We start from the raw sequence: 13,805 nt of genomic DNA, 5'->3' as shown, positions 1-13,805 counted from the left end.
CTTCACAACGGTTACATTTTAGGGCTGATCTTGCAGATTTGTAGGTGTGGTTTACTTCCATAAATATAGCATTCATGTCAGCAGCAACTCCAGGTCACTTTTTACATCACTTTGTGGATAATTATTGTTGTATTTTAAACCCATCAATCACTGTTGCTTGTATTTATCTGCAGTGGCTGAATTTGAACCTAGATTTGTTGTGTTGGAAATACAATAAATATTATCTGTCACTGAAAGGGACAGAGCATTAAAGGGCAGCGTGGTACAAGATGACAGATAGTGAATTCAAGTTATAAAATCACATTTATTTATCTTTCTTCTTCCCTTTCTCCCTTTTTTCATACCCTCTCTAACTTCTTCAGTAAAAATTTAAGGTGGCTACCTTATTAGATTACAGTATGTGAACCATCATACTAACATTTTATTAAGTTTGTAAATGTTTTATATTTTATATTTCTCTTGAAAGATTATACTTACTTACATAGAAAGCATTTAATGTTTAGATTCTTATAGTCAGGCTTCTCAAATATATGTATATTACAGATCATTAGTTACATTAATTACAAATGAGTGACTTTGAGGTTTTCTTGGAATATTGTATTTTTTATCCTACAAGCATAAAGAGAGCTTCCTTTATTGTTTTGAATTCAAATGCAGACATTTACCTGAAGTAATAGTAAATTTTTTAATACTTTTTCCCCTCCATATTTATATATCAAATCCTTCTGAGGCAGGGTTTGTAGGAAGGAAAGGAGACAGATAAAGGGTCTGTGCTCAAGAAAGAGAGGAGAGAACAAATGTGTGAACACTGAAATCAGAATAAGTTGAATTACATTGCTGAATTCAAGAGGTGTTTCTGTATTAAAATATATCTGTCTGTAAAAACCACAAGACATGCTCGAACTTCTGTAATGTGAAGAATGAATTAGATCAGAAAGGGAATCTCTCTGAATGAACCATCACAGAATTTTTTAAACTACAGAATTATTGTCAAATGGCCAGAGTTCCCTGCTGATACTGCTTCAGTGGATTTGTTGAGTCTTTGTCCAAGAGAGTTTAAAGATTAAAATGGCCAAAGGGATACGAAAGACAGAGAGAGAGAGAGACAGAGGCAAAGTGACAGAGACACAAAGGCATCAAGAGGCACAGAGAGAATATGAAAGGGCGTGTAATGAAGGAAGGTCTGAACAGTGTTTATTTCAGGCTCACAGTCAGTAGATCTGGGTTCTACTTTAATCTCTTACTTAAACTGAGTCCCTTGGACTCAGCAAGGGGATCAAATAGGCCAATCCTAAAGGAAATCAACCTTGAATATTCATTAGAAGACTGATGCTGAAGCTGAAGCTCCAGTGCTTTGGCCACCTGATGTGAAGAGCCAACTCACTGGAAAAGACCCTGATACTGGGAAAGACTGAGGGCAGGAGGAGAAGCGGGGAATAGAAGATGATCACATCACGAACTTGATGGACAGAGTTTGAGCAAATTCCGAGAGATAGTGATGGACAGGGAAGCCTTGCATGCTGCAGTCCATAGGGTGGCAAAGAGTCGGACACGACTTAGCAACTAGATGACGAACAACAACCGTTTGTGACTCTATTTTCTCATCTGTCAAATAGGAATAGTAGTAACATCTATTCTACCTTCTGCACAGGTTTTTGGCAATCATAGAATGAAATGTTAGATGTGGAATTGTTTTGAAAGCATGAAATGCTTTCTGAAGGTAAAAGGTCATACTGCCCAAGCATAGCATTTTTACTTTAGCAGTATTAGTGATAAGTAAGAAGAATATTTGCTTTTGGATTTTATAATTGTGATAGTTTGTTCAAATTGTGAATAAAGTTCAGTATTGTGTTCTTAGAAGTCAAGTGATTTAGTAGAGCGTGGCTTGGAAGTCAAATGGGTTTATGTTTAAACTCTGTTAATACTCAGTGTGCAACATTGGACAGATTATATAACTGCTCTGAGCCTTTGTTCTGTGATGGCAAATTTATCAAGTCATTGTGAAACTTACATGAGGAGTTGCTTTTCATTGCAGTACATGGAGTAACTCCTTAATAAATATTAGTTGTAGTAATATTAGTACTACTATTATGATGATGACTTTTGCTGTCTTTATTGATTAATTTTTTCACTTTGGTTAAGAAGCCTTGAAACTTCGGAGCTTTCACAAATAGGAGCATGATTGTTTGGTTTTTAAATTTTAATTATTTAAAAAAAAAATCTCAGTATATTCACCATCTACCTTCAGGCAGAGTCAAAATGTAATGAATCGAATGTATTCTGATGTATTAATTCCCTGATATCTCAGTTGGTAAAGCATCCACCCGCAATTCAGGAGACCCTGGTTCTATTCCTGGGTCAGGAAGATCTGCTGAAGGGATATGCTACCCACTCCAGTATACTTGGGTTCCAGTACAAGTTTGCTGGTAAGGAATCCACCTGCAATGTGGGAGACCTGGGTTCAATCCCTGGGTGGGGAAGATTCCCCTGGAGAAGGGAAGGGCTATCCACTCCAGTATTCTGGCCTGGAGAATTTCATGGACTGTATAGTCCATTGGGTCACAAAGAGTCACACACGACTGAGCCACTTTCACTTTCTTAATGTATTAAAGCCCAGTGTAAACAGCTATTTGGATAAGAAATCGAACCAAGTTCATCAAAGTAGATGATCTGCCTCCTTACGCCCTGAAGGTCACCGTAGCAAGGCTATATTTGGCTCTCATTTTCTGGAACCATCAGCAGAGGAAATAATAAATGACCCAAGTCATAATTTTCAGCCAAGAGGAAGTGTGCATTTGTGGTGTGGGGGGGTTGGTAGCAAAACATGTTATTTTCCTGCTGCTGAATTCAGACAAATGTAAGGTAATTTAAAATGTTAGGTAATTTATCTCAGAGATTAAATCTGAGAAGCAACTGAATAAGATAATTTTTCTGAAATGATGTCTTTAATGATCAATTTTAAAATCAAGCCATTGCAGTAATTGAAATGACAGCACATAACACATGGTGATGACGTGAGCTGTTGGGTTTGAAAGGACTAGACAGAACATCATGGCTCCCACTCTGTGCCCTGCAGGCAGGGTCACCCTGGGTGATGCGGAACTTAATGGATGTTCATAGTGTGACCATGCTGACCTTGTTGTGAGCAAGTAAACGCCGAGAGATCTCAGCTGTTTGTGTGTACTGAAAGATAAGAAAGAAATTGCTTTGAAATGTTGAATTGAAATCGGACATATAAATATATGCCAAATGTTTTCTTCCCCCTCATTGCTCTGGTTTTTTTTTTTTTTTTGCAGTTTAGATCTCTAACTTCAAAAATAGAGTTAATCATAGAAGATCCAGCTACATGATTCTTATATTTTGGAATGTAATGTGTGTGGTCTCATTCTCCTGAAATTCTCATGATCATTATTCTCATGGAAAGCACTTTGCAATTCTGTGAAACTCCACAGTTCTTCTTTAATGATATGAAAGAGGAACTGTAGAACAGGAGTTTGAGCTGGGCTCTTTTGGAGGCTGCTGTATTTTTCGTTAGGCTCACTCGTGTGAAGTAGCTGTTAGATGCCTCTCTGGAGCATGGAATGACTGCAGTAGTTGAAAGGGAGACTTTAATATTGATTGTTTGGAAGTTGATGAACACCTACAAAGAGCAATACATTTTTTTTCCTTTAATTAGTACACGTTTGCTCCATCTGTTAACATCTAACAAGTGATTTCAAGAGCTACTTAGCATTATTCCTAGTCAATAAGAATGAGTATCAATTCAAAAGAATAAGGCCTAAGTGATAAATCTGCAAACAAATATCTTATGGGTCAACCATTTTTTGCCTTGACCCAAATCATTGTTTTTGTTTAGAGTTATAATATCTAAATTTCATGTGGATACTGATATATTTTAGAACGCCAAAAAAAAAAAAAAAATAGAAATGGCAACTTGAAATTATTTGGGATGCATGCAATAGACAGAAGATTAATATCATTGGCCACTTAGGAGCTACATTGCTATCATATATTTTGGCCCAGTGTTTCCAATGTTTTGTATCATATGCTGATTATGGATATGAATGCTGCAAATAGTCTTGATTTCTTCATGACTGTTTTGTGATAAGATTGGGATAGCTATGGCAGAGTTGCTTGATGTGAAAATTTAGTCTGAAACTTGTTGAAAACTGATTTTCAGTTTTGAGGAAATATCTCAATTGGCCCATAGCTTTTCAGGATTGAATTTTGTCTTTAAGAATGTGAGCTGGTTGATATTTCTTAGCTCTATACCTACAGAGTTCATTCAAGAAAGCTGTTAGGCTAGAAATAGGATTTACTGTTTGGGCAGAATCTCAACAGTTGAGGCGGTGAGAGGACTACTCCATGAATTTTCTCACTTCTAGATGATTCATTGAATATTTCACAGTATATAGATGGGGATATCTTGCCACAGTGACTCCTGGAATTAGATGCTTTTAAGGCACTCTAAATGACTATATCTGAGTAAAAGAACTGTGAGTTATGATTGAGATTTGGACTTCAGAGCTGCCAACTGAAGATACTTTACTGTAGATCAAGGACCTGGAAAATGCATTTCTGCTTCTTCTGACATGTGAGCCTAAGACTGACCTTTGAGAGCTAAAAAGATTTAGTGAGTGCTTTTTATCAGTTAAAAAGTTGATTATCAGTTCAGTTCAGTCACTCAGTCGTGTTCCACTCTTTGCGACCCCATGAATCACAGCATGCCAGGCTTCCCTGTCCATCACCAAATCCCGGAATTTACCCAAACTCATGTCCATTGAGTCGGTGATGCCATCCAACCATCTGATCTTCTGTCATCCCCTTCTCCTCCTGCCCTAAATCTTTCCCAGCAGGAGGGTCTTTTCAAATGAGTCAGCTCTTTGCATCAGGTGGCCAAAGTATTGGAGTTTCAGCTTCAACATCAGTCCTTCCAATGAACACCCAGGACTGATCTCCTTTAGGATGGACTGGTTGGATCTCCTTGCAGTCCAAGAGACTCTCAAGAGTCTTCTCCAGCACCAAAGTTCAAAACCATCAATTCTTCAATGCTCAGCTTTCTTTATCGTCCAACTCTCACATCCATACATGACTACTGGAAAAACCATAGCCTTGACTAGATGGACATTTGTTGACAAAGTAATTGTCTCTGCTTTTTAATATGCTGTCTAGGTTGGTCATAACATTCCTTCCAAGGAGTGAGCATATTTTAATTTCATGGCTGTAGTCACCATCTGCAGTGATTTTGGAGCCCCCAAAAATAAAGTCAGCCACTGTTTGCACTGTTTCCCCATCTTTATTTGCCATGAAGTGATGGGACCGGATGCCATGATCTTAGTTTTCTGAATGTTGAGCTTTAAGCCAACTTTTTCACTCTCCTCTTTCACTTTTATCAAGAGACCCTTTAGTTCTTCTTCACTTTGTGCCATAAGGGTGGTGTCATCTGCATATCTGAGGTTATTGATATTTCTCCCGCAATCTTGATTCCAGCTTGTGCTTCCTCCAGCCCAGTGTTTCTCATGATGTACTCTGTGTATAAGTTAAATAAGCAGGGTGACAATATACAGCCTTGACATACTCCTTTTCCTATTTGGAACCATTGTGTTGTTCCATGTCCAGTTCTAACTGTTGCTTCCTGACCTGCATATAGGTTTCTCAAGAGGCAGGTCAGGTGGTCTGGTACTCCCATCTATTTCAGAATTTTCCACAGTTTATTGTGATCCACACAGTCAAAGGCTTTGGCATAGTCAATAAAGCAGAAATAAGATGTTTTTGTGGAACTCTCTTGCTTTTTCGATGATCCACTGGATGTTGGCAATTTGATCTCTGGTTCCTCTGCCTTTTCTAAAACCAGCTTGAACATCTGGAAGTTCACGGTTCATGTATTGCTGAAGCCTGGCTTGGAGAATTTTGAGCATTACTTTACTAGCATGTGAGATGAGTGCAATTGTGTGGTAGTTTGAGCATTCTTTGGCATTGCCTTTCTTAGGGATTGGAATGAAAACTGACATTTTCCAGTCCTGTGGCCACTGCTGAATTTTCCAAATTTGTTGATATATTGAGTGCAGCACTTTCACAGCATTATCTTTTAGGATTTGAAATATCTTAACTGGAATTCCATCACTTCCACTAGCTTTGTTCGTAGTGATGCTTCCTAAGGCCCACTTGACTTCACATTCCAGGATGTCTGGCTCCAGGTGATAATTACCATCGTGATTATCTGGGCTGTGAAGATCATTTTTGTACAGTTCTTCTGTATAAAGTTGATTATAGAATCTTTGTAAAATATTTTAAAATTGCTTTTGCTGATTTTCATTCTTAGTAATAATTTTAACTATTTTTTTTAAAGTGCCTAGAAGTCTTCATCAAATGAAGGGTTCAAATATTGATTTGATTCTCACATTTCTGGCCATGTTTGGGGCATATTTACTGTTGCTTGGTATGTGTTCAGTGGGACCGTGAAGGAAGAGTGCATATCTTTTAGACCTTTGGACATAGCTTGAAATTGGAGATGAGATCTCATTCTCTTCTTATATGTAAAAGTTGCCTGAGAATTAGTGATTTGAAATATAGGTAAGTGTAGGAGTTGTGCGACAGTGGTTCCCAGGAGTTTCAGTCATAAGAACTCCTTATTATCAGGATGATGAATTATGCTTTAAGTATCTGTTAATTGATGAATCTGTTAATACATGACAGAAAGTTTCTATGAACTCAGTAGCAATTTAAACTAAACTTATCTCTGTTTTGCAAATAAGTTCATCCCCATAGAGAACAAACATACAGATACCAAGGCGGGAAGGGGAAGGCAGGATGGATTGGGAGATTGGGATTATATATATATATATATATACTACTATGTGTGAAACAGATCACTAATGAGAACCGACTGTATTGCACAGGGAACTCTACTCATGCACTGTGGTGACCTCAATGGGAAGGAAACTAACGGAGTGGGGATATATGTGTATATGTGGCTGGTTCACTTTGTTGTGCAGCAGAAACTGACATGACATTGTAAAGAAGCTATATTCCAATAAAAAAGTAAATTTATATTATATATTCCTTATGCCAGATATATTACCTGCAAGTCCTACCTCTTCTTATCATCAACACTTCACTGTATTCCTAAGGCTTTAGAATGAAATAAAACTGTATCACTGCCTTCAAGGCCCTATGAGCCCGGATTCCTGCCTGCCTTTGCAATCTTATTCTCCTTTTCCTTTTCTTCTAGCTCACTCTGTGCTTCAGCCTCATAGGTCTCCTTCCTGAATATTGATTGGATAGATCAAGTTCCTTCCAGTCTTTGAACCTTCATATTTCTTTTTCCTTCTACCCAGGATGCTCTTGTCTGTGGATCCTATTATGCAGTCCTCAGCTTTGAGAAGCCTTCCTGACAACTTGTTCTGAAACAACCTTCCACACTATTTGACTTAACACTAGCACTCTATGGATATCGAAAGCCGACTACATGATATCCACAATGTAGAATATCCTTTCATGTTTAGAAAATTCATGAGGCTCTTTTTATCTATAGTGAATAATGCCATCTCTCTTGTTAGAGAGGTGGGTTATATTTCCCTATGCATACCTCAGATTGCCCACTTTATCTAAAACTGTGTAGAAAGACAATTAGCCTTTGTGTATATTTGGAAACTTTCTCTGCAGTAAATAAATGGGGGAGTGGGCTTTTTAATTCATTTTCTTAAACTTTAAAAATTTGGAAGAACTGTTGCTAATCCTGGCAGAGGTTATCTGGGGATGTTATACCGCCTAATGAAATCTTTAAGGAAGGAAAGATCATCATGTTAGTTTTAGCATTTATAAATGAAGGCACACTAAATTCTTAGGGTGTTAGGAAAAGAATCTATATCTGATGTGTTGGAGCCAACAGACTGGCTCATATAAGAACTGCTTGTTAAATTTTCAGGAATTTTGCAAGCAGGCTGACTTTGCATTAGTAGCTTGAAATTGGCTATGGTGGGAGTATTTATACCATGGAAATTGGCAAACACTGCAAACGAGGGCTTTTTTTTTTTTTCCTGGAGAGTGCGTTTAACAGCACACTATTATATAAAGCCAATATTTCAGAGGCTGACAATTTGATGATGAGAAATCAATAGGGCCAGCCTGAAATAACCAAGTTACTTTTATGGTTGTTTGGATTGAAAAAGTCACAAATTTTGAGCATGGAAGAAAGAGCTTTTTTTTTTTTTAAGAAATAGATTATTTGTACACAGAAGCAGACATGAAGGATAAAAAAAAGTAAGATCTTTATATTTGCTTCTTTTGCCTTTCAGGTCAGGCTGCTGGATTCTTGCAAAATGTTGTTAAGATACATTCTCGGGGTTAGGGCAGATAGCCACCTTCTGGAACTTGTGATAGCAGCTTTCCTCAGCTCCCAGACTGAACACAGCCCAGCTGATCCCGCATGCAGCATCACATGTTAGTTACAATGAGTGTGTTAGACTGCTTCTTCAGGGAAAGAAAAAGATTCCAAGAAGAGTTAGGTGGAAGCTCTGATTGATTATGGTTTATAATGTTCGAGCAATTGGAGACTAATGAGAGTTGCCCTAAGGTTTCAGGCCTTCAGTGGGAAAGGATATAAAGGAAAAATTACTTGAAGAGGCAGGGCTTTGAGCATTGCTCACTGACAAGAACATCTTTGAGATACACCACTCTGTGAAGGCAGAGAGGGATTATGTGGGATATTTCAGAGGCAAATGTCATTGGGCAATACCTCCATGAAGAGATAAATGGATAAATGATAAGACATAGGTCCTATATTTCTGAGTTTATTTTAAAGTACTACAAAGGCAAATGCAAAAGCTTCTAGTTAGTTTCTTCAGGGACTTGAGATTGAATGTTCTCCATTTAAAATGAAGTTGCAGAAGCAGGCACATCCTGAAATTCCTTTCCTCTCCTCCAATTTGTGGTAAGCACTTGGAAAATTCGAATAATTCTAAGGGATTATGTAAGACTAAGTTGTGTCATCTTTTCTGATGTCTTTATGAAGCTGGTTAATTGTACTGTTTATGAGTAGAAAGAAAGTGGCTTTCTTCAGTCATCTTTGGATGTAGCTAATTATTTTCTTGGAAGAGGGCTTTATTTTTAATCTTGAAGCATTTCTAGGGCTTAGATTTTAATGGAGCACTATTATTATTTCCCAAAGGATTCGATACCATCTGTAGTTAAACAAGTTGGGACTCTGGGATTGATAATATCTAGTCTTTAGTCTTTATTATATTAAAAAATATGAACCCATTGATGACCTTACACTCTGACTCAATGAAAATAAAGGAATTTTTAATAAAGAGAATATTATGCAGTTTGATTAAAATTAATTTCTTAAAGATCAAATAAGCCCTGTTATTTGGAAAAGCAATCCTAGAACAGTAGATCTCAGGAGTCACTATGTAGTTGCTATGGGTTCTTGACCTTGAGGTCAGGAGTGGTGAAGATAATTAAGAAGGGAAAGCTTATGAAAATCATAGATGGAGACATAGTTTTGCATCTTATGTTGAATATTCAATGAAAACGACTCTCTGCCTCTGGAGAAATAAGATTTTAGGAAACAGAATTTAAAAAAAAAAAAAAACTTTGAAGGAAACATGCAGTTAAATAGTTCTGACAAACTAAAATTCTCACAAACAGGACTTTTTAAATAGAGTCTATTCGGAAGCTCTCTTCTGGCCATTCATCACCATCTGTTCATAAAGTGAAAATTCCTGCCATTAGTATTTAGACACAGGCCATGTGAAAGAGAATCTATTGTAAAGAGTAATATCAGTTATATCAATAACAGTCAACCAGTATTAAGTATCTAAGTCATTATTGAAATGAGCAGTAGATTTTTATTTTCCCTCATAGCACAGTTGCTTTTCAGAAACTACCTTTGAAATTAAAGAAATTTTCATATGAAAAGCATGCCCATTCTAGAAAATTATAGAGAAAAATAGAAAGAAAAAATATAATTCTGTCACCAAAGGCAACCAATGCCAACATTTAATTTATTTCCTTTTGATGCTGTTCTAAGTCATGACTGCACACTCAGTTACTACTTCCTGCAACTGCAGTTATTACCGCCACCTTTTCACCCACCATTTACTGAAACTAACTTCATCTTTTTACCAACCTTCACATATCTTTTCAGTTTTATTGAGAAATAATTGACATACATCAGTATATATATTTAAAGTGTACAGCATGATGGTTTGATTTACATATGTTGGGGAGTGATTATCACAGTGTTTAGTTAACATTCATCATTTCATCTAGATAAAAAAAATATTTCCTTGTGGTGAGAACTCTTAGAATCTACTCTATTAATTTTCCTATGTACCATAGAGTAATGTTAACTATAGTCATTATTTTGTACTTTACATCATTGGTTAGTATTTATCTTATGGCTGGAAGTGTGTGCCTTTTGATCACCTTTCTCAAATTCTTCCTCCCCCTGTCCCCGACACCACCTCTGGTAACCACAAATCTGATCCCTTTTTTTCTATGAAGTTTTTTTTTTTTTTTTTAAATTAGGCTCCACATAAAGGGAGGTCATATAGTATTTGTCTTTCTTTGATATATTTCACTTAGAATAATGCCTTCAAGATTCATCTGTGTTTTTAGGAATGTTTGGATTTTCTCATTTTTATGGCTGAATAATATACCATTATATATCTATATATCTACATCTAGATCCAGATACAGACACACATCACAACTTTATCCATTCATCTATTGGGGATGCTTAGGTTGTTTTCATGTCTTCGCTATTGTGAATAATTTTACTATGAGCATGGTAATTCAGATTTTTTTTCCAGTTATTGTTTTCACTTTGGATATATTCTCAGAAGTAGAATAACTAGATCATATGGTAGTTCTAGTTTTTAAATTTTTGAGGAGTCACCACACTGTTTTTCATGGTGGCAGTAACAATTTACATTTCCACCAACATTGTAAGGGTTCCCTTTTCTCTGCATCCAAACCACCATTTATTATCTCTCTTTTTCCTGTGTGTGATGGCTATTCTAATGGGCGTGGAGTGATGTCTGTTGTGGTTTTAATTTGCATTTCCCTAATGACTAGAAATGTTGAGCGTCTTTTCATGCCTCTGTTGGTGGCTGGTAATTTTTAAAATACCATTTTCCATTTTATAAAATGGAAATTCAGAAATGTAAGGCAACCTGCTAACTTTTAATACATGACAGGACTAGGATTGGGACCCAAATATATATAATTTGAAAGCCAATTTTTTTTTTCATTTCACACACACACACATGCTTTCATATTCTAAAGACTATTCTGTATCTTCCTTTTTCACTTAAAAATAGTATAATAATGAATTCCCTGCCATTAACTCTTCATGAAGAGTTTAATTGCCTCAAAACAGCCCATTCTAAGTATATTTTTCATGTTGATAGTTTTCATTTTGATGTGCACCTTTTTATTAACTCAGAACCAAATCATTGCAAAAGATAATGTGTGAAGGCTGGATCAGTTAGACTGAGGTCTAGAGTGGAAGTCAGGCAGAACAGTGCAGATGCTGTAGTCAGCGTTCACTACTGCGGGTCGCTTCCCTGAAAACCACTCGTTAAGCAAATGAAGACAAAGACAGATGCTTTTCAGATTAAGATGTTTGATATAAAATTCCAGATGTGTTTTTTACCCTCCATGTTGCTAAGCTCTCTGTGTTTGTCTTAGCAGCTTCTGACTTCTCTGACAGTTCTGTGCAGCTCCTGACACAGTATTTCTCCATTTCCCTTTACTTTGATTTTTATATCCCAGGAAGTTGTTTGGTATTTCTTTTCCCAGAGAACTAAATGATCACCCTCTTTCAAGTTCTGGAAAACTTCCCTGTTAACCACTGAATCCTAATTAGAGAAATTTGTAAACATGTTTCCTAGCGACTACCTGTTTAATCCCACGTTTAAGCTATGTTGTGTAAAGCAACTTGTTCAGTAGACTTTTATCTGCCTGGTTACCGCCATGTAAGCTGCTTGAAGAGATAAATATTCTCTAAAGAAGCGTGGTATGGATAAAGAACTCTCAACATTTATATCAGTTGTTCTGAACAGCTAATTCAATATCAATTCTTTATCATTTTTTTAATCCAATGCATTTCTTGAGCACTTGTACTATATATAACTGGTATTGTAGTAGACTCTGGACATAGAGTGGAGGAAAGAACTACAAAGTGTCCCTGCCCTCAGAAAGCATAATATCTAGTGGAAGAGGCACCTAAATATAAGTAAACATATTGTGTTTTACTGTAATTGTGTGCAGCACAGTACATCCTGATATTCTTTTATAATTTATAAACATAGTAATAATAGTGTTTCTTCTATAAAATTTTGTTGTATTCTGTTCCCATTCATTCTTTAGCTGAGTTTCAAGCTTCAATTTAAGATGTTTGTCCATTGGTTTGCCAACAGTCTTTGGGTTTAAAAAAAAATCCTAAAACAAAATGGAGCTCTGTGATTTTGCTTATTTACTGGTCCCATATTCATTTAATGATACTTTACTTAAGGGGAAACTTCTCAATGTCTTTCCTACTTCCATGGAATTACTCTTGGGCTGGTCAGGAAATTCTTGGATTCCTAACAAGAAAATGTATGCCAGACACTGGCTCTGCTCAACCTCACAGATTGTGAAAGCACTTGTCAGTTGCGCCAGTAAATCTTCCCTCTCTTACCGCAGGTCCAAGGATCTCATAAAGGAGGCCATCCTTGACAATGACTTTATGAAGAACCTGGAGCTGTCGCAGATCCAAGAGATTGTGGATTGTATGTACCCAGTGGAGTACGGCAAAGACAGCTGCATCATCAAAGAAGGAGATGTGGGGTCCCTGGTGTATGTCATGGAAGGTATGCTTTTTAACCACGTTCCCCTGACATTCAGATATTCTCTTTCATCTTATCAGCCTGCACACAGATGGCAGTGCATTACATGAGACAATTCCATTTTTCTTTTCTGTTGTTTTTGAGAAACAGTTTGGAAAGAGGGCGAACACTGCTTAGACACAGAGGTTGATTAATCATTTGAAGTGGTTGTGTTTAGACTTACTAAAATGAAAGTCTAGTATTTTTTCAGACATGGGGAAAGGATAATAACATGAAAGAAAGCATTGCTATTTATTGCACTGCATAAGACCACACACTGTCAGATCACTGAGCAAACGCAAAGCTTCAGTGGAAGCTCAAGTCTATTGGAAGTATTTTTGGTCAGATAATCAAAGTATCTTCAACTCTGCTTTTACCTCCCAGTGTATGTCTGGCTTTCTGCTATGTTGCTTCTATAAAAAGAGGATGTTTTCAGTGTTTCCTGTGTGTCTGACAGAGGTGGATCATAAAGGTTAGATAGTGTATTAGCTTCCTGATTATTAAGAGTGGTAGCTTGTTTCATAAATCTTGCACAAACTAAGATAGAAACTGCTTTAAAAAACTGAGGCATGCACTGTATAAACATGTTTTATGCTTCTGTATATTTTCACATTATAAATTTTTAACTTGAAATTTATAATGGCATGTTTTCCTTTTGGGGGACGAAAAAGCCTGAAATCATGAATGAATCAACCGAGAAGAAAGTGAGGTCAAAGATGTCTATAGTAGAAGACAGTTGGCTTAGAAAAATCACAATTGATTTGTTTGGTGGCAGTTAGTGTTTACCCAAAGCATTCATGCTGATGTCCTATAACTGTCAGTTTTCCAGGTCATTCAGAAGAGAGGTGTATTTCGGCAAGTCGATTAACTTCTCTGTTTCACCCAGCTTATGAAAAAGGAGACACTCTTTCTTTCTAGCAGTGGTTCTCC

General features: G+C 36.8%; 1 protein-coding gene across 2 annotated transcripts in view; it reads left to right on the top strand.

Moving 5' to 3' along the window:
- Positions 1–13,805, top strand: part of PRKG1 (protein kinase cGMP-dependent 1) — a 1,335,516-nt gene that overhangs the window by 156,318 nt on the left and 1,165,393 nt on the right. For both annotated transcript variants that reach the window (XM_070470571.1, XM_070470570.1), the window contains exon 2: positions 12,694–12,860. In XM_070470571.1, coding sequence (XP_070326672.1) covers positions 12,694–12,860 — 167 coding nt within the window. The remainder of the gene's footprint in view (positions 1–12,693; positions 12,861–13,805) is intronic.

Source organism: Odocoileus virginianus, chromosome 7 (genome assembly GCF_023699985.2).
Source record: "Odocoileus virginianus isolate 20LAN1187 ecotype Illinois chromosome 7, Ovbor_1.2, whole genome shotgun sequence".
NCBI classification, from domain to species: Eukaryota; Metazoa; Chordata; class Mammalia; order Artiodactyla; family Cervidae; genus Odocoileus; species Odocoileus virginianus.
This window is presented reverse-complemented; position numbering and strand designations above follow the sequence as displayed.